Here is a 21,013-nt window from a genome sequence, read left to right on the forward strand (position 1 = left end):
AGCAATACTGATACACAAACGCTATCTGAATTTTGCTTAATCCACTGTGTGACCCTATCCCCTAGCGCACTAAACTTAGAATCATCCCATCTCTGAGGCATCCAGCAGAGCCAGTTGGACTTGACCTTCCATTAGCACATTTGATTTAATGCCAACTTGGCTGCAAGTATGCAAAGGCCAATAATTCACCTGTGCAAGGAGGCGATCTCGAGGGTCTAAACCGAAACAGCTGCCAGGAGCGCCTGCTGACGCTGGGGAGAGGAGATATCTCTCCTCTTTGATCACCCGGTGGAATTCTGGTCACGGCCGCACTCTTCCTCCCAGAGACGTGTCAGGACAGATGACAGGAATGCAGGGGGACGTCTGTAGTCAGTTGAGTGTGTGGCGGTCTGGCCCTCCTGTGGATCGTAATCACCTGGGCGGTTTGTATTTCAGTGCTCCGTGAAGTGCGGCAAAGGGGCCCGCCACCGCAGCGTGAAGTGCACCAACCCCCGCAGGAAGTGTGACCTGTCCACGCGGCCCCGCGAGGTGGAGGACTGCGAGGACTACTCCAAATGCTACGTCTGGAGAACAGGAGACTGGTCCAAGGTTGTAGACGCTTGTAAAGGCCCTTTCTGTTTATTCCAACTCCCCTGCTTTCCCACTTGTCTTGGCTTTCATTTCGGCCTTCTTTCTTGTTTATTAAGACCAGCTGCTGATAGGAACTGAACCTTAAAAAAACGTATATTTTTACACTTATCAAAGTTAAAGATTCTTCGCTCGCCCTGTAATATATTTTGGATGGGAAGGGTTTTCTAGGCCCAGCAAAGCCCCTTTTAGCCAGTTAAGGGTCCAAGTTTTCTTGCTTTTTGGCAGTAGGATCCAGACTATTTCTTTTTTTGTAAATTAATTGCAGCAATTTGTTCACAGAACTTTTTGGGATTGTGAAAACGCTTTCAATAAACATACTGTTTGAAAAAAGTTTCTGAAGTGGCAATTTAAACTTGAATTGCCTTAAATCACATTCAGTTTGAATTGTTACTATAATGCATGCAGTTAAACAAATACTTTTAATAAGTAATGTTTGAAAAATAGCAGACTGTCTGGTAATTTTATATTATTGATACCTAACAGAAACAAAAACATAAAATTAACAGGTATAACAATAGTATATAGTAGATGTAGCTTTGTTTTTTAGTTTATTTCTTATTTTTCAGTGTAGCACTTAGTTTAGTTTAGTTTAGTTTAGTTTAATAATTCCTGTCTTCAATGCACCCGGCCCTGTAGAAAATGTTTACCTTCCCAAAAGATAAGGGTAGCTGACATTATTACCAAATGTAATTTAAAATCTTTGTTATATTCTATTGTGGTTTTATTGTAGTATGAAATGCTAATGATACAAGTACCGAAATACTTGAAGGGAAATGCAGAGATGTAAGCTTACCAGCCGTTCCTAATGCACTACCAAAACACCCCTACCTCCTACAGGGTTGGTGATTTTATGAGGTGTTGGAGGGATTAGAACAGAAAGAATGTGTGTTTGACATTGATGTCTCTGCCACCTGTTGAGTGACACGAGGAGATCTCCTCTGAGAGACCAGGCAGTTCGTTTTCGAAAAGCTGTGTCAAATATTTGACCTTCTAGCAGTGCTGCCGATCTCAGGAACCGAAGATTCAAGCTTGTCTGGGCTGCTGCTCTAAGCGTGCCCCATGTGTGTTCTTTGCGATCCTTTCATACTTACAGAATGCTATATAAATCATTTATAATTATACGGATTTAATGAACGACAAGGTGTCAAGGTACATTTCCCATCACCCCCCTCTTGCGACGGTTCTAAGAACAAAGGTGTGATTCGGTCTTGAGTTAGGAAATTTGAAACAAATACATTAAACCATAAATAATAAAAGAGTAGAATGATTGATTTAAAAATGAAATAGTCAGTTAAGAACACGAACCTTTCATGAGATAACTGTCGATTGAATTTCGCACATAGTTGAATGTGAGGAAGAAGTGGTTTGCTTTTAGATTGACCCCGGGTAGGTGGCCGGTGTCCCATGTAGGGAGCAGGAAGCGGTCAGGCCAGTACTTGCTGTTTCTCTGAATTTCTCCACCTTCGGGGTCTTGCTGGTGCTTAAGGGGTCAGTGCAGCTAGAGCCGAACTCCACTCACGTGAGCCTCCTTAATCTAAACCTGTGGGGAAGAAACGTCTCAGATTTCCTGCTCTTTGAAAAGCCTGACATTGAGTTCTGCCATTCAGCCTTATTGTGTTAAGTCAAGGAAGGCAGAAAATTACAAAGTACACAGAAAAAGCCTTGGGATGTCAAGTTGTCTGCCGAGAGATGAAAAGGTGACTGACACAGGAAAATGCGGCTCCTGTATTTTCTTCCCTAATTCATTTTTGGGAATGTCACAATAAGTCATCTCTATAGGTTAAAATTGTACTGCCGGATTTGCAGAATTACCAGTCTGGTTATATTTGATTCAGCTAAACGCATTTCTTGAATTAGGATTGGTACAGAAGCACATACACTTTCCTTTATAGTACAATCCAGTATAATATGTGAATAGCTAATGTGTGAGAATATATTTAAAGTCTGCTTGTAACAATCAGCAGTTTTTAATCACGTCTCCAGTGTAAATGTTCTGCTGTCTTTGCAGAATTATAAGTATTTATGACTGGCTTTTTTAGCTTGGCGAATGCTCCCAGCCTGTTTAAAGCTCAAATGGCAGCAGCCAAATGCAAACCTGGTGTTTCACTCACGCCTTGGCCAAAGCTATGGACTTAAAAGCTTGGCTTGGCTTGTGGTCTGATGCTAGGTTACTGTAATATAATTTATTAATAATCAAAGGCAGCAGCCTACTGAAAAGGGCCACGTGGATTTATTAATAAACGCTATTTGTACAAATAAATTATGATGATTATTATTATTGTTATTAAGAATAATAATCATAATTAAAAAGTATATATTTTGATTTGCAAGCCGTGCATTTTACATTCCAAGTTAAATGGTGGCAATGCCCATATTTATTATCCTCATCCCAGAATGATTACGTTCATGTAAACTAACGTCTCATCTGTTGGACTTGAGGCTCTCAACAGAGTGGTCTGTCTGCTCTCCATTTGGTCTGGAAGACCCGGTCAGCAGCAGGTCAATCAGTCCAACGAGCCAATCAGGGCCAAGTCGGGGCACCAAGCTTTGCAGAGCAATAGTGAAACGTTTTTTAGGGTCTGAATGAAAACCAATCAAGAGCAATATATACCTTGCCTTGCAGAAGACCCACTTTCTACAGCCCACAACTCTCCTTATTTCTAATGGTTCTGAAGGAATTTTACAGTTGATTTATATTCCATAACCCATCCAGCTATATATATATATATATATATATATATATATATATATATATATATATATATGCTAAATATCAAACATCTTTTACAAATAAATAAAGTAATCAATTCTGGGGTTTGGTGGCAAAATAAATATTTAAGACCAAAATAGTACCTTCAAGATTCGTTATAGTCATTGGCTTATTTCGTATTTTTACAGGGATATGCTTTTGAGAAATTAATACCCAACTGGAAGAGAGGATATTTAAGTTAAATTAGGGGAATTCTAACTAAATAAAAGAAAGAACACAGATCGTTTACTTTAAATAAATTCTCTGTGTTTTTCTTTTAAAGTGCAATATTTTCTTTTTACAATCCATGCAGAGGATCTTGGCCAAATTTGTTTCAGGAAAACAGCGCCGGTGCCCTGAGGCGGCACACTAGTCTGGTTGGTTACTTCTTTTCCAGCATCGTGGGGTGTGTAATGCATTCTTAATACGCACAGTGGATTTATTTTAAAATAGGCCGATTTCACAGTTTAAGCCAAAGTACAAAGACACACAGACATTCACCTTGTGTTTATTTAGATGTGCAAAGGGATAACATTTGAAATACTATTTTTAAACAACATACAAACATAGAAAGGCATGCTTATATCCAATACAATTATATATTATAGTATATTAGTTTTGAAAATATATATCATGGTACATCACTTTAAAATGATTAACTTTTAGTTTTCAAGTGAACTGAAGTGATAAAACATGGAAAAACAATATTCCTTATTATGTTTAAGGACACGTTGAAGGTATAAGGTGTATGTTTTACGTAATATTCATCTTCATGTGAGGAGAGCAGTACGGACTTACAACAGCATTGCTCAGGTATTTGATACAACCAATAATACACATCTTTTCAGGGGACAGTGTCTACGAGACACAAACCGTATTGTCATGGATGTCTTTCTTCAACACATCCATTACTGAGTTTGAATCAGGAGGTAGACTCACGGTGCGATTCACCGTCAGAGGATTAAACACATCTCAGATGATGAAGTTGACGGCTGGTGCTCCAGTCCTGCTTTCACTTCGTTATCGGTCTGTATGTGACGCCGGTGTTGCTGTGCTTTACCCTGGCAGTGCTCGGTCACCTGTGGGAAGGGGATGCAGTCCAGGGTGATTCAGTGTATGCACAAGATCACAGGTCGACACGGCAATGAATGCTTCTCTTCGGAGAAACCCGCGGCCTACAGACCCTGCCACCAGCAGCCCTGCAACGAGAAAGTGAATGTGAACACCATTACCTCCCCAAGACTAGGTGAGTGAGACTGAGGGGCTCAGAATGAAAGACCAGGTGGTTTATTTTATAAACCCGTTGCTTTTATTATTTCAATGATATGTGTTAACACATGCTGTTCGAATAACACGTTGTAGCTGTAGCTCTTATTTTGAAGGGAATATAAGTTAATGCTGTATCTGGGAGAAAGGAAAATGAATATATTAGCATTCATTCTGTTCCTTCCCTTAGTTTGGTGGAAATGTACATGGCTGACTTTGGACATATGTATTTAACTTATGGGATTCAGGGATAGTTTTATTTTTTCTGTGGTATACTCTGCCTGAACCAATTATTATCTTATAAAGGCATTTGACAAGTGGTTTGGAAATGGGGCAAATTAAGAAACAAGCCTGAATTTAGAGAAGAGAACAGCAATGAAAAACCAGTTCCCAGACAGGTGGTCAAGGTCTTATTTCTAATATGAAATCCAGCAGCTGACAAAAGCGTTCTTCTCTTTAAAAAGCAAATGAGACGAGCAAGTATTTGTCTTTTTCAGACACCAAACTGATAAATGTTCCTTTTTTTTTGTTAAATATGTATAAAAGTTGGCTATTTTTGTTGACTTGCATTATAAGTCATTGATTTTGTATGTATTTTGATGTACCCCCTAGATTAAAGCAAAACTATGACCTGAAAACTATGACTACAACTCTAAATTGATGTTCAAAATTGTGAACTTTCATGAACACACCCTGTTCAACTTTATGGCTGTGCGCAACTAAGAGTGTTTTTTTTAACGGTAATTGTGATTCTCAGAACATACTTTACACTCCATCTTATTCTTGGCATTTTAATGGTTTTGAGATCAGATAAGATCAGTTAACACAAGTACAAGAAGGATGAATGATGAGCCATGTGTTAGTTAGCGTTGCCATAGTATCTGAGATGGGCTCATAACAGAGATATAGTCCTGTAAGTCTTTCCTTCTCAGAGCTGACTTTGACCCTCCTGCTCTCTGGGTTTCATTTAAGAATAGAAACATGCTGCTGAGAACTATTCTGAAGTGACCGTTTTGCACATAAATCTCCTCTGACAGTAAAATATCTGGCATTTGTGATCTGATTAATTAGAAAACACTGATGTTTACACATTTGTGTTACATTAAAGTTTAACTTACGTACATGCAAGGGCTGTGCAAATGGAACACTGTGAATCATGCCTCGGAGTGTCATTATAACACGTCAGGTTTTTTTTTTTCAGGTTTATGTTATAGAAAAGCAGTTGGCTTCATGGTCACCTTGAGCGTTTGGTAAAAATATGTATCAAGAAACATTATGACTCCAAAGCTGGATCACAGATATCGATGCAGGAGAATCTGACCTTGAGATGCAGATGTATATATTAATAAGTGGGCTTCACATTCTGCTTTGATTTCTGTGCAACTGAAAAGTACAATCATCCTTTAATGTTCAGTTCTCCACATGCAAGACCTCAAACACACAGGGCTTCACAAGGTCTAGGCTGCAGTTCTGTGCGCCCCATTAACTACATTGTAATTACAGAACAGCACTGCAGAAGAGTGACCTCTAATGGTAACAAACATATGTATAAAGCATTTGCCAGGGTTGCAAAAACCTGTAGAACAACAACAATAAATACAGGTTTGTTTTTTCGCTCTACAGTATTTTGTTTTGAAACCCTGGCTTTAAAACACAACTGAACTAAAAATGTGCTTCACAAACATCGCAAACAGCTGAATGAACGTTTTTTATTGCATGTCTCTGTTCTCTTTTAGCTGCCTTAACGTTCAAGTGCCTGCGAGACCAGTGGCCGGTGTACTGTAAAGTAATACGAGAGAAGAACCTGTGCCAGGACATGCGATGGTACCAGCGCTGCTGTGAGACCTGTAGAGACTTTTACGCACAGAAAATGCAGCAGAAGAGTTGACAACAGTGTACACACGCAACATAAACCCCAAATTTATTTATATTAACTAAATGCACACAAATGAAACCAATACTTTCCCACCAGGTAATTTAATTGGTGTAATTTATTCTTATACTCTGTGTTTCAGATATGTCTGTGGAAAAACACAATATGTTTTACACTAAATGTGCATTTTTTTGTAATCAATGTCACTTTTGGAAGCAATGTTCACTGTGTCTGAAAGTAATGGAGCGACTCACGATGCCACCACAGTGTCTATACTGTACAGATGACACATGAAATGGAAATGCATCTTGGACTGGGTATTACACAATTGGGTGCAGAGAAGAGAAATTGATGCCATTACCCCAAAGCATCTTAAACATCGTTGGTACTTATTAGGAGGACAAAATATTGCAGCTCATATCTCTGCATTAATATCACGGGGGGCTGGAGGCCTTTCGTGTTCGTTACAGTCTTGTTATTGCGACAGATTCCAAATATTTCTGTTTTTTCTTTGAAGTCAACTATGCAGACTTTCTGTCCTCAAGAGCAACTACTCAAACAAATATGAAATAATCTCTGAGTTGCATCGCAGTGGATCTTATTGTTGTTGTTTTTTGTTTTTTTAGTGCTGATGACTAAATTGTGATTTGGGCTACAATCTATATTTCCGATATGTATGTTTAGAACACAAATTAAATGCTGCCCCTGACCACCTGATACTACTTTTAAACGTCCGCTGAAGCTTTTTTTTTTTGTCTGCTTCATAATAGAATATATGGTGTCTTCATCTAATCAATACTCTGTTTCACAGAAAGACTTAAGGCAATTCAATCTCTTCTCATTCTTCAAACATTTTGAGGCAAGCTTGAGGCATGTGCGAACTGGAATCCACATAAATACAATGTCTGTGCGGAGCGTCTGATAACATTTATTTAAATATTATTTGTAACTGTCAGTTTTTCAGCTCGGTTCCCCACCATGAAGCCAACCTTGTCCTAACAGGAGGGAGATTACACACCTCGTCTGGAGTTTCAGCCAGTACTTCAAGTGGAAAGTTTTACCAATTGAGCCACTATGTTTTTTGGCGTGAATAATCTTTCGGTTTTCATTAAAAAAAAAAAAAGTATATTAAATTCAAGTAATATCAGCAATGTTATTATTTATGACTTGATCTCTAACTTGTGAAAATGACTTTGTGCTGAGGACTGAAAAAGAAAATGTTACTGAACTGAGGCCAAAATACTTTTTTTGTGTTAGGATGTCAGTTACAAATAGTTGACCGAATTGGCAGACAAATCTCATTTTTGTGATGGAACTGTACCGCCATCAGGTGGCTAAGTGTATGAATTGATTCATTCAGATCAAAGAAACCATTTTAGATGGTTAACATAATTTAACATAATTAAAACACCTTTTTGGTAAACACACATTCCAGGTATTGAAGCCTTAAGGTTTATTTGAAAATATTTGAGATTTGACATGGTCCTTAGCAGAGGTTTTTGTTTAGCCTTCACTTTTGCAACTTTTGCCCCAGTTCCTCATAGTAAATTGTCTCATTATTCTGTGCTTCATTTAAATGACTGTTTGTCTGCAGAGATTTGTATTTTGGATTAAATTAGTAGCATTGCAATACAAGTTAATCCAGTATCCCTTGTTTGAAGAGTGCAGTACGAATGAGCTGCGGCTGCCAAGTCATGGTTCGTTATTGCACTAGTTTAAATCACTCCCCTACAAGACTTGCCTCCCAGAGCTTGAGCTTTCAAATCTTAACAGATCAGAATGGAACTAAAGCTAATCTTTTCCTAAGAAGCCCACTGTTGTATAGATGATGTTTTGGGATTCGATTGTATTGAGCTGAACAGGTATGGAGATTATTATTAAGTGACTTATTGCAGTGTCTGTGTCCTTCACACCTCATTGCTGCCTGCTCTCAGACACAGGAACCCCAAGGAGAATGTATTTAGTTCTGCTAAAGGTTTTGATATTTTGACAGCATTTCTTCGTGCATTAATGATGTTCTAAACTCCATGATTCAATGACTGGGCTTTTAATTAACCCAATATTTAGCACACAGGATCCAAGGATGAATGAAGATTTGCATTGGTCGCTCATCACTACCGAAGGGGGCTCGCTGTGCCTCCACTCAGAACGGTTCAGGGAAAGATCCCTTTTGTTTGACGTCATAAACGGAAAACTTGAACCGTTATTCTGTTCATCTGCAGATGTTTAAGCGAAAGGGACAGCGGGAAACCACATGTTAAGCTACATTGTTATTTACATTATTTATCTTTTCAGATTTCTGTATTTTTGTTTTGTTACACCACTTGCAGAGATATTATTATTGTTCACATTTGTCTTGGCGTCTTCTGCCACGTTTAAAGGTGCAGCAATGGTCCGAGCTGTCAGTCACACTGACCTCAGCTGCTCCACCATTGAAAGGAAAAGAATCTGCTGTATATTATGAATACATTCACAGAGTATCAACACAATATTAATCTGTTGGTAGCACGTATTATCCCACAGCCTATACTTGAATAAAAGTATTTAGGGACAAAACAATAATAATAATAATAATTAATAAAAACACTGTAAATGTTTACACTGAATTGCTGTTGCACTGGTTTAGGCCTGAAAAGTCTTCAGTCAGGACATCTTGTGGTGCATAAATACTGCCTGGTTTTAACTTCCTGTCATTCAGTTGAAAACATGTTGAAAGCTCAAAGTATTTAATTGGTATGATATGAACATTTTACTCTTAACCAATATGCTAAGCCTAAATTTAGGTTGTATTTTTTTGTTTGTTTTGTACTTCCTTTTTTGTAATTTCATTTTTGGTAAGTTTTGCTAAATGTTTGTGAAACTTTATGGGACTTCAGTTTTCTTTCTGTGAAAATACATTCTGTACATGAGTCACATGATCTTACATTGTCAATAAAAAAATAAAATCCTACCTATGCATTTCTTGTCATTATTCGCATTATTCTTCTGTTGGCTAAAAACAAGTGTAACCCTAGATTAGTTTTCACATAAGCCTCTCCCTTTTTCTTTCTTCACTTCCTTATTCCTTATTCTCAGGTTTGTTTCTCTCTTAATAATGTCTGAAATTAGTTCAGTTTTAAGTTCACTCTTCTGGTAATACGTTTTTGTTTATTGTTTATTGTTATTAAACTCCTTAACAACACTATTTGAAAATGCATCTTATATGAAACTACAATAGAGGTATCACAATTTGTGTTGTTCTGTATACTTCTGCTTCTATACTCCACTTATACAAGTTATAAAAAATGAAAAATAATATATTCACCTAATGACACAAGAGCAGAATGAGCTTCGTCTAGAGTTAAAGCTGTTAGCAACTATTGTTTTCTTTGACAAGTGACAACAGTCCAGTGGACACACCTTATTCCACTCAAACCTTACTATACTGAGATGCCTGTTTTTCTTTTTATGCCCTCCAAATGTGGAACATAGACAGATAATGTTTCACACACCTGCCAGAAACCGCTATGTGTCATAAATAATTCAGAAATGCCGTACCTTACCTAACCCAGCATGTTCAGGTGCATTTCAATTCAAGAGCGCCTCGCTAAAGCATGGATCTGTCTGTTCTTCCTAACAATAATCACCCTGAGAAGTTCTTGCAGCTCAATGTCAAGTCTTTACCCATGAACCCGGCTTTTGCCCAGGCGACCTTCAGCGCCGGGGCAGCTCTGTCGGGACAGAGGCAGTGGCAGAACAGAGTCTACCAGCAGGTAGGCCTTTATATGCGATGCCTGAACTCTGAGGTGAAACAATAATACAGGATGTAGGACCAAAACAAACAAGGCTACTATCACCTTTGCTGAACTTTGAGTATTGGTTAAGGACTGTCCATAGTCTTTATTTTAAACCAAAATCTGTTACAGTAAATGGAAAGAGATTGGTCTGATGTTAAGAAGGTTTTGAATATTTGACATAATAATAATAATGATTGTTTCGACTGGAGAGGATTGGTGAGTTGTGTGTTCCCATTTGCTTATGCTATTCTGAATTCTTCGAGATATTTTCCAAAACAAGACAAATTATGTATTTATTGTAAGTAAATAGTGAAGTCGTATCCCAACCTTCCTCTCTCTCTCTCTCTCTCTCAATTTCTACATGTTCCCTATGTCTTTTTTCAAAATGTATCTATTAAGGCTATGTTTTTTGTTTTTGTTGTTGTTGTTTTTAAACTCCCATTGAACATGTAAATGGTAATAACAGCTAGTTCCTGCATAGTGGATAACTAAAATCTAAACTCTGACCTTAGACATTTTGATGTTTGGTGTCAGTGTCACCAGAAACAGCTCCTCACACATTGTTACTCTCTCTCGTTTTTCTAATTTCCTGCAGAAAGAGAAGAAAGCTCTGACGGACACTTATGGCCGGAAATCGGTGGCGGGCAGCCCAGTGCTCATTGACAAAGCCCTTGGGAAACACATCACAACCGTCACCTTGAAATCAAAGATCAAGAGCAACCCCCTGTTCTCAGACATAAGGACTGTTGATGGCTGGGAGAAGAGGAAAACACAGCCCTCCTGGACTGTTCAAGAGTATGACCGCCATTCGGTGCACTCAAACCTGGAAGACTATTTAAAGGTAAATAACAGAGAGAGGTGTACAGATGGATGTAATACTTTTTCACTAAAGATATTCATACTAAATTAACCAAAATGCTGTCCACCACAGCTTTTCTTCAGAGAATGCACTGCATGTAGTTCTGTCATGTTCTTTAGTCTTTCTGAACCAATATGGATGAATGGAAAAGATTGAATGAGTAAAATTAAACTATTCATTCAGAATGGGCTGAAAACAATTGTCTTCATTTCCTAGATTTTAAATTAAAATATTTTAAAGTGAAGGAAAATTGATAGTTAAAGTCCCCTGATTAATTTAAAACATATTTAAATGCCTGCTATGTTTCAGGCATCCTCATCTGTCAAATTAAATGCTTTCTGTGGACTTCTGTGCTGCAACTGTCATAATACAGTAATATAAATAGCGGGTCGACTCACAAGTCAAAGGGCAGTGACGTCATGGATGACTGCCGCCATTGACGATCTGTCAACCAGACCATCATAGAAAACCGATACAAAGACACAAAAAGCCATGTTTGGATTGTCTGGGAATACGAATGAGGAATTCCCACTGTAGTTATAGTGTCATCAGCAGAGAATGAAGACAGCGGTCCCCAATACAAACACAAACACAAACACGTCTCGGTAAATTGGAAGATACGAAAAGAAGAACTAAACATCTGTGACATTCACCTAAGCTAGGTGAGAAGGACCTGAGCTGAGCTGTCTTCCACAGTTCAAGATCTCACTTACCTCCAGTGATCAGGTTCACAGGGTAAAGCCAGAGTCTTCAGCCAGAGATTGAAAATCAATACGTGTGCGTTCGCCTTCCTGCCGCTCTTTCAGATGTTGGGTTAAGCTGGAACTGTACACCCAAACTGGGGCACTGGCTGCCTCAGCATTCTTGCATTTTCAAGTAACCACCCGATCCCATTGATCTGGTAGAAGGGCAGCAGCATCATGACTTTTTAACTGGTTCCATACACCCCCGTTTCTCCTCTCTATATAAAACTGGGGCCTCCGGTGTTCTGTACTTAATCTGTTTTCACTCCATTTCGATGTATGTCCTCAGTCTGGACTGAGTTTGAAGCAGTGAGGTGAACATTACGGACCTCCAGGTTGTGCTGCATTTACTTACCAAGTTCCTTTCATAGGGGTTGTAAAGTTGGTTGCAAGTTGTAAAATATGTATTGGTTAAAGATCTTAGTAAAATCATTTAAATTGCAGAAAAAAAAAACACTGTCAAAAAGGAGTTATGGAAGGTAATGTTTCAACGACTCTGGCAAGGACTTACACCCACTGCCACCCACTGTCTTTACAGGGATGTTAGGCGAGTTTAAAATGCCACCATCAGCACCACAAAGAGAGGGATCACGGGGGAATATAATTAGATGGGTCTGTGCTGTAGAGAATTTAAAAAAGTCTGCAGGAGTATTTTAAAATCAATTCCGGCAACAGGAGACTTAAGAAGCTTTTGCAGCAGATTTAGGGAGTTCACAGAATGAGGAATTATAATGGTAAATGTGATGCAACTAAAAGTTAGGATGAACAGCCTGTAAAAGGTACAGTGTAGTAACATCTGTATCACCAGGAGACTGAATGCCAGAACATCACTGCACTCAGAGGAAGCATAGCCTACATATTGAGTTGTTTTATCCCCAGAGCTGATCCTTACAGCACTCCAAATACAGAAACACCCAATATGTAAGCAAAGGACATGTAACGGTGTGTGACAGACAGTCCTAACATGAGGCTAGGAACAAAGTGGTATTGTACAAGGCCATCCAACCAAGTTAAAAACTCTGAACATTTTATATTCCTTTCAAAAGAGAGACTTGAAATGCAAGACCCCGTTATCTGTAACTACATTAATCAAATCATGTTGCTCTCTTTCACAAAGGAGAAAAGCACAGACGCCCGATTAATTGAACTCCCATTTCATTCAACAACAGAGGATCATGAGTGCTAAATGGTTGCAGAAAAGACCTTAGAAAAGTAGCAGTATCTCACCAACACGCTCCAGAGTCTAATGCATCCCGTTACCATCTCAACCGAGTTTCCAGAACTACCTTTCTCTTGTTACCGCCAGAGACAGGATATTTATCGCTCAAACGCTGAAAGCCCATAAATATATTAATGTATTAAGATTTTTTCAATCCTGACAAATAATGACCACAGTCTTTGATTTTTGCATGAAAATAAAGCATACACACTCAGTTAATCAGTGACAAAAGCTATTAAACAACAACCAAAATGCAGCTGAAATATCCCAGAGTGCCACATCCACAGTGTCTGAGCAGCCAAGAACTTTATCATTAATGAGATCTTCTTGCGTCTTGCCAAAAGACTAAACTTTGGTGCCACCCATTTCCATTTCAAAGTGAGTGCAGTTCCATTGTAATAAATGGCGGTATAAAGCACCTTTTCAACACAGAAGCACATTCATGCACCAAAACACCTTTCCATGCCTTCTGTATATTGCATCTGCTTAATAGAAAGAAATTCCTTCTAATTTAGGATTTGAAAGAATCAGATCTATACATATAGGTTTAGATATATTGTCAATCCATTGGGATATTGCAGGTACTGGAATATCAACCGAAAGAGATGCTTTATTATCAGCTTAATTCAGTACAGTCTCTCTGGTCTCTGGTTACAGACAGTCTGCTTTTGTTTTGTATTTTTGGTTTTGAGAATTGCAAATGTGAATTATGTTTAAAAAATATTGAGTTAGCGGATGGTAATTCCCTTTCTTATGAATTGGAAAAGTCTCTAAATACACCCTAGGCCATATAAAGGCTGGAGAGATCTCGACCACAACTGAAAGGAACATTCCTACACAAACAGGATGCAGACATGGAACAGAATAAATTGTGATTTTCAACATCAATCCCATATTTGGCTGCTCTGTTCTTATTGAAACACTTTGGGTAGGTCACCCCTCTTCAGTTAGTTTCGGTGTGGAAAGAATTTGAATCTTTAGAAATGAAATATTTGTTATATTATATGACTGGACACAGAAGTGCAACTATGCATAATTTTACCACGATTACCTCTCAGGGTGACACATTGTGAGGTTGTTTTTAGGCCAAATCCACTCTTATCTAGAAAGCAGACATAGCGTCGTACAAGTGAATATAGCAGCACTAAGATCTAAGATACAGCCCACATGCTTGTGCAGTGATGTGGTGTAAATCTTCTGTAAACTAACAGGATAGAACAGACTAACAATGAACGGGAAATAAACATTGTCTAACAAAGACAATGTCATATACACACTCGGGCAATTCCTTTGTGAAGGGCACTATAATAAATAATGACTGACTGATTGATTGTCATAACTCCGTGAGTGCAGAAGGGAAATGACTAATAGAAGATGGGAATACAGTGTGTAGACACATTACATTAGAGCAGTACCATCATCATGTATTTCAGATGGTGCTTCCTCACATCTCCACCACGACTACTTTGATGCTAACTGCTAAATTTCACAGACAAAAAAAACAATAAACAAAAACAAAAGTCAAATATGATCATATCAAGGCTACCGATTTAAGTTTAAGAGTTAGCTATTAGGCTCCTTTGTCACTGTGATGTTTAAAAACAATGTTCTTTTTCTTGTTTATCAAACTTTGCACGTAGTGAGCTGTGTATCTCAGACCAAATTGTGAATTCCATGGTTAAGAGTAGAGACATGCCACATGTATCATTTTATTCTGATGATTTGAAAGACAACAGATGACACACGTGTGATATGGAAGTGTCTATATATAGTGTGTATAAACCGCTGAATCAAGACCTTGCCTGTTCAGGGGCAGCACATGACAGTAGAAATAATACATTTGACACATCTGCTTCCAGTTAATCCTCATATGTCAGGTGTCAGTCTGTTCCACTTCAGGACACAGATACCAGGACCTTCTGAAGTAAAGCCTGAATATTAACATTGTCTACTTACAACTTAGGTTGAATAAGAATAAGAATAAAGAAAAAGGCAAGACAATTAGTCCTCCCATATTTGAGGAAGAAACTGATAATAATAAAATGATACAAGGATTCACCATATATTTATTTATTTTCCCTGAACATTGCTAGAAGACAGATCCCTGAGTCAATGTATTTAAAGGCCAGCTTTAGTTTGTGTGCTTCATTAAAGGCATGAAAAGTCAATTTTTATTTATTTTGCAGGAAGACCCCAGCAACCTCAATTTTTGGATGGAAGACCTCTATACCCCAGGCTACGACTCCTTATTGAAAAAGACAGAGATGGAACAGAAAAGGAACAAAATTATCAAAATAGTCACCCTAATCCTTGTGTTAGTATGTGTTGTCATAGTAATTGTCACTGTGCCCGTTTTAGTCACGCAACATTAATTAAATATGAATTTAAGCTGCCAAATAAATATTCAGTCACAAAGATATTTTGTCACGTAAAATGTAACATTGTTTCATGTCATAATAGCAGGGATTTCTAATTATTAATGTTTGGTTTGTGTCAGGAATTATTTGTTCTTACTTATATTTTTAATGCAAACAATATCAAATGACAGGATACACAATACTGAACACAGTTTCTAAAGCTTAGTGTCCTATTGATATGTATTTCATTGCATAGAAATGTGTTGTCTGTATACATTTTCTGTAGGTTATTACTTATGTCTATATTGTTTTCTTTTCATTTTTTGAACGCTTGATCTAACAATGTAAAGTACACAGTGGTCGTCTGTTTGATAATTTCACAAAGCAGAACCACCCGTGGACTCTGTCAGTGTGAACTCCTTTCAGGATCTGTATTTTAAGTAACATACATATTTTCATGTTCATAAATATTATAATATAAAACGTAATACGTGTATTTGTATAACTCTGTGTGTGTACAGTATGGCTCAAAGGTCTGAATACACCCGGCACAGCAATGCTAGTAGTTTTTTATATTGTCAGTTAAAACTACTGGTGTGTTCATCCCTATCCATGTTATCATATTCACTTGGAAATATTATTCCCTAAAGTATGGACAACAAATATACAAATTGTTTTTGTTAATCAAGGTTCATAAAAACAAAAAATATAAACCTTTTTGCCAGCTACAGAAAACATAAACAAATAACTCCCCTTCCTTGAGCCAAACAGTCGACTAATGAACTAATAGAAAATTCAGAAGTAGATGCTTTTCCTCAATGTTTTCCTTTTCAACAAAATGATTAAAAATACTAATTTAATGCCCCAGTAAATTCTTTGGGACTGAAGAAGGGAGTGTTTAATGGTCTTACTCTACGAGAAGCAACCCAGAAGCAGTTACAGTTATTACTTGTAACACTTCCCATTAAATAGAAATATTGCATATAGTAGATATTAAAACTCTTTATTGACCCATCCTTTATGGACACATAAAGGTATTATCAAAGGTCACTGAGATGAATTAGCACATTAGTGGTGTTCTTATGGCCCAGTGGAACAGACACAAGCATTGTTAATAAGCTTTTAATAATGCTTCCTATACTAGCCTATATACTATTTTTATTTTAAAACAATCTTAAATCATGCTAGAATGAAGTCATTTGGCATGATCATCATTGTCAATGCATATTTTATCTGAGTTGCAATGTTGTATTTAGACTTGCCATTAATATGTTTAGGGTGGGAACGAAGTCTTCGTATTCTTATCAAGATGGTGTTGTTTTTTTTTTTGTTTCCAGAGCTGTACTGAGTCTATTAAATATAATTTCTGTATTCATCCCTGTCAGGGGGGACTCGGTTGAATTCTGGCCCAGATTCTGCCTGTTCTGAGACAGTGTTATTTTGCGGACATCTTTTCACAGTCAGGCTGGACATCCCCTGGCAAACCCCCCAGACAAGATGGGATATGAAATCAAGGTGATACAGTGAGAGTGTGTACACATCTAAAAATATCTATAAAGCTGCCTGATAATCACTTGCTGCCCAGTGTCTCACTACACTTTGTGTCATTCATCACCAGCTGACAGAATTGCTTTGACACTGTCAGGAGCCTTCAGTATGAACGCTGTCACATCGAGTGACCTCACTGTTCATCAGAGACAATTTAGTTTCCTCTTTTTCATGTCAATTCTGCATAAAAGACAAATCTCTGCAGTCTGCAGGTTTCTGAATTAAAAAACAAATGCAGTTACTTTTATTTCCCCCCCTTCCTGATTATATCTTTCTGTTTAATGAATTCAAGGTTGTACATCTTCTTCTGTTAACATTCTGGACAGTGTGTGAAGATTATATGTCCTAATTAGGTATTTTCTATTGGGTACCTTCATAATTAAAATACATTTAACAAGATCGTACCAAATGATGACAAAGCATGGAAGGTAAAAGTTATAATAATATAACAAAAAAACTGAATTTGTGCATCAAAGTTATAACTATACCTTTCTTCTTTTTCTCTTTCTTCCTTCCAGAAGTTTGCAATACAGACTAACTTTTTGGAAACACAAACTGCATTAAATAATGACATTGCTCATATTGTTTTCCACCACTAGAAGGAGCTCTGGTACCATACTGCTTAAACTTTAAGTTCACAATCCCATAACCTTTGCTGATACAATATGACTGGAATAGCAAGTTCTAATAAATCACAAAATATTATGTTTAGTTTTTTTAGTTTTTATAAATGCCAGTGCAATTAGGTGTTGCACAAACAAAATGATATTAGCACATTTCCATTTTATGACATTTGAAGATGAAATACTAGTTGCCTTCTGATATTAGGGCAATGCATTGTTAGCTGACCTATGCAATCAAAACAGGAAATATCCTGTTCTTTTCTTTTATTATATATATTTCTGTTTTCTATTTCATAATCATTTTCAAAACAGGAGGTAAAATGAAGATGGATGAGAGGGTGAGGGTACATAAACTGGAAGTTCTTTATTAGTTCTTTTTTTGTGTAAGTTCTTCTTAATCAGGTTAAAATGAATAACCAATGCAGCGTGCCCAGACTATATTCAATTACACAATTGCATGTCCAGGCCTTTTGTGAATAAATATAAATAACATTAACGTGTTATTCCATTTTCCTAGATATCAGTCAGAAAAATTGTGAAACCCAATTCATGTTTTTGAATCCTCTCTTACATTGAAGCAGGAGATCAAATATAGTAATTTAATGTTTTTATTTTTGCTTTATTTTAAGGTGTAATAAATACATTTTTTAATAAAATACACTTTGGTTAATGATTAATATATGTATCTATACATGCAAATAAAGGCTTATTGACAGAGGCAAAGCCACCTGGATTCTTTCTTTGTGATATGGTGATATTAACTGACACAAAGACAGAAAATGTTCTGTTGTTTATACCAGTGGTTTTAAATCCCAGTCCTGAAGTACCCGTGTCGCTTCATTTTTGTCCATTTTGCTCTCAGTAAATAATTACTGTTTGTTCTATGAAACATTAAGATATATTGCCCAGAGCACTGATTGTGAATCACCATACAAGATTGGAAAGCTATTGTGCTTCAGATCATTTTTCTCCTAACCATCAATCTCCTATTGGCATAAATCATCCTACACATACATAGCAATACCTGGGATTTGTCATATACAATAGATTAACCTTTCAGATAAAGTACCATGGCCGGTGCCATGCATTGCCTGCAAAATGGCATTTTATTCAATGCATTACTTTATGGAGATCCTGCCACTTGTAATATAGTGCTGCCTGATCAAGGTTTCAGAGTGGTAATTTGTAGTCACATTTGAGTGGGATAAGGCCTGACCATGTATATACTGCATGCAAATACCACTGATATTCAAATGCTTATTAAGTTTACAATCGTCTACAAAGCAACGGGATTGTTTTAAACAAACCATTGAAACAGTGATTATTGCAAACATCTCCCCTGGACTCTCCTTTGAAGTCAAATGAAACAGGCTGCAATTAAATCAAAACATCGACCCATCCACCCATACCAGATTTAAACTCCACACCCTTTTGGCCTTAACCCCCTTTGCCTTGTATTAAAACACAGCTGCAATGTGCAACTTCTCACTGAACAACTCACGTTACTGAAAGAAGAAAAAAGTCCCCCCCCCATGATACACGTGTCACTCTTCCTGTGCAGCTGCAGGCGAGTATCTGTGCATTCAAACCCAAACATTTCATTTCTTTACTGCACAGCGCTGGTGAAGAAGCAAAGATACTTATTCATCTGCACCACGACGCCCAAATCCACCGCAATATCGCACATTTAAGCGCAATAACGCTGGACGGCCCGCTCCTCCACTGAACCCTCAGGACGTCTGCGGAGGGGGAGGAGCCTCTCGCAGCCGTGGCCCCGCCCCCGCCCCGTCCCTGCGCCGGGCCGACCAGAACTGCTCTCTCCGTTACTTCCCTGCGCGGCGATGAATATTTATACCAGCAGCTCGCCTGCTCGGAAAAGCGGAGAAATCAGAGAAGGGGGCCGGGGAGAGCGCAAACTTATTTACCCCTGACGTCAAGTTGTGAACAAAATGGCGAGCCGGGCTGGGAGGAGGAGGAGGAGGAGGAGCGCGACTTGAGGGAGAAGTGGAAATTAGCGCTGGGGAGATCTTTAATGTTGATGCGTTAACTTTAGCGGCATGAAGTCGGGGCAGCGGGCGAACTTTTGGGGGATTCAGAGGACGCTGGCGCCCGGGCTGGGTTGCGCGTAAGCCCGCGGTGGTGGGGGGAGATCTCCTCGGGGAAGCGGAGCCGAAGAAGTCAACTTTTTTCCCGGATCAAATGCAGCCACTCTTTCCCATGGAAAGGAGAAAGCAGCCCCGTTATTATTGCAACTTCTGCCGCCGCGCTGGACATTACAGATAGAGCAGCACCAGAGCCGCTGCCTGTGACAGTGTGTTGCGGTGGCACAGCACTGTCCTCGGATGTATTTATGTGTTATTTATTTTTAAGCATGTTATTTAAGGATGCACAAGGGAGCCCCGTCCTCTTGCCCAGGTAGCATGACTTGTGGACCGACTTCTGATGATCTGTGAGTGATCACCGCTCCCAAGACTCGCCTGCCTAGTTTTCACTCGATTTCATTGCAACTATTTATTTCGCCATGGCCGTGAGGTCCCGGAGACCCTGGGTGAGTGTGATCCTGGGGCTGATCCTGGGCTTCACCGCGGCTTCGTGGCTCATTGTGCCCCGGGTGGTGGACCTCAGTGGCAAGAAGAGAAAATCCACCATCTGCTCCTACTACAGCAACGCCGCGGCTGGCGTGGGCAAGGCGCTGGCATCGGAGAGCCTCGGCAGCAGCGCCAGCAGCCATGCGTGGCACCGGGACGGGGGGAGCCCTGCTGCCAGCCGGGAGGACAGCGAGGAAGAGGAGGAGAGCCGGTACAGGACTAGCAACGGCAGCGGGGACGGGGGGGGACCCATCCGGCGGCCGCGGCATTTTCTCTACGTGGGTGTCATGACCGCCAAGAAGTACCTGGACTCCCGAGCCGTGGCCGCACACCGGACCTGGACGCGCTCCATCCCCGGGCAGGTGGAGTTCTACTCCAGCGAGGGCTCCGACCTGGTGCCCGTGTCCTCCCCCATCCCCGTGGTGTCGCTGGCCGGGGTCGACGACTCCTATCCCCCCCAGAAGAAGTCCTTCATGATGCTGAAGTACATGCACGACCACTACTTGGATAAATACGAGTGGTTTATGAGGGCAGATGATGACGTCTACATACGAGGTGAATACCTTCCCAGTTACAAGTTTAAAAGGCAACATGTTAACCTTTTTATTGGGTTGAATACTGTGTAACAGACGTGGACGTGTTGAACACATGTGTCCATTACCCGAACAGTTACTTGACTTCAGCCTGAACATTTGTAAACGTGCAAATGCAACCTTGGTTTAGCATAAGAAACATTTCTTTACAAAAGTCCATCAATGATAAAATGCCAACAAGAACAACAC

General features: G+C 39.1%; 3 protein-coding genes across 3 annotated transcripts in view; all 3 read left to right on the forward strand.

Annotated features, from left to right (window-relative positions):
• LOC136755019 (A disintegrin and metalloproteinase with thrombospondin motifs 19) overlaps positions 1 to 9,468 on the forward strand; it is a 67,631-nt gene extending 58,163 nt beyond the window's left edge. Inside the window, exons 21-23 of the mRNA XM_066711367.1 lie at positions 436 to 588; positions 4,448 to 4,625; positions 6,382 to 9,468. Coding sequence (XP_066567464.1) covers positions 436 to 588; positions 4,448 to 4,625; positions 6,382 to 6,533 — 483 coding nt within the window. The 3' untranslated portion in view covers positions 6,534 to 9,468. The remainder of the gene's footprint in view (positions 1 to 435; positions 589 to 4,447; positions 4,626 to 6,381) is intronic.
• Positions 9,469 to 10,111: 643 nt separating this feature from the next.
• On the forward strand, positions 10,112 to 19,690 carry minar2 (membrane integral NOTCH2 associated receptor 2). The gene is made up of 6 exons (XM_066711760.1): positions 10,112 to 10,270; positions 10,475 to 10,510; positions 10,890 to 11,135; positions 15,302 to 15,477; positions 16,933 to 16,995; positions 19,378 to 19,690. The coding sequence occupies exons 1-6, from the start codon at positions 10,112 to 10,114 to the stop codon at positions 19,688 to 19,690; spliced, it is 993 nt and encodes a 330-aa protein (XP_066567857.1).
• Positions 19,419 to 21,013, forward strand: part of chsy3 (chondroitin sulfate synthase 3) — a 105,899-nt gene continuing 104,304 nt past the window's right edge. Inside the window, exon 1 of the mRNA XM_066711368.1 lies at positions 19,419 to 20,786. Coding sequence (XP_066567465.1) covers positions 20,165 to 20,786 — 622 coding nt within the window. The 5' untranslated portion in view covers positions 19,419 to 20,164. The remainder of the gene's footprint in view (positions 20,787 to 21,013) is intronic.

This window comes from Amia ocellicauda, chromosome 8, assembly GCF_036373705.1.
Source record: "Amia ocellicauda isolate fAmiCal2 chromosome 8, fAmiCal2.hap1, whole genome shotgun sequence".
In the NCBI taxonomy this organism is placed as follows: domain Eukaryota; kingdom Metazoa; phylum Chordata; class Actinopteri; order Amiiformes; family Amiidae; genus Amia; species Amia ocellicauda.

Bases quoted from the DNA above. Each gene is read 5' to 3' on its own strand.
- minar2 (XM_066711760.1), top strand. From the start codon at position 10,112: ATGGATCTGTCTGTTCTTCCTAACAATAATCACCCTGAGAAGTTCTTG. The intron at 10,511-10,889 runs GTGAGTTGTGTG...AATTTCCTGCAG, and splicing joins GTTTCGACTGGAGAGGATTG to AAAGAGAAGAAAGCTCTGAC. The intron at 16,996-19,377 runs GTGAGAGTGTGT...CTGAACCCTCAG, and splicing joins TATGAAATCAAGGTGATACA to GACGTCTGCGGAGGGGGAGG.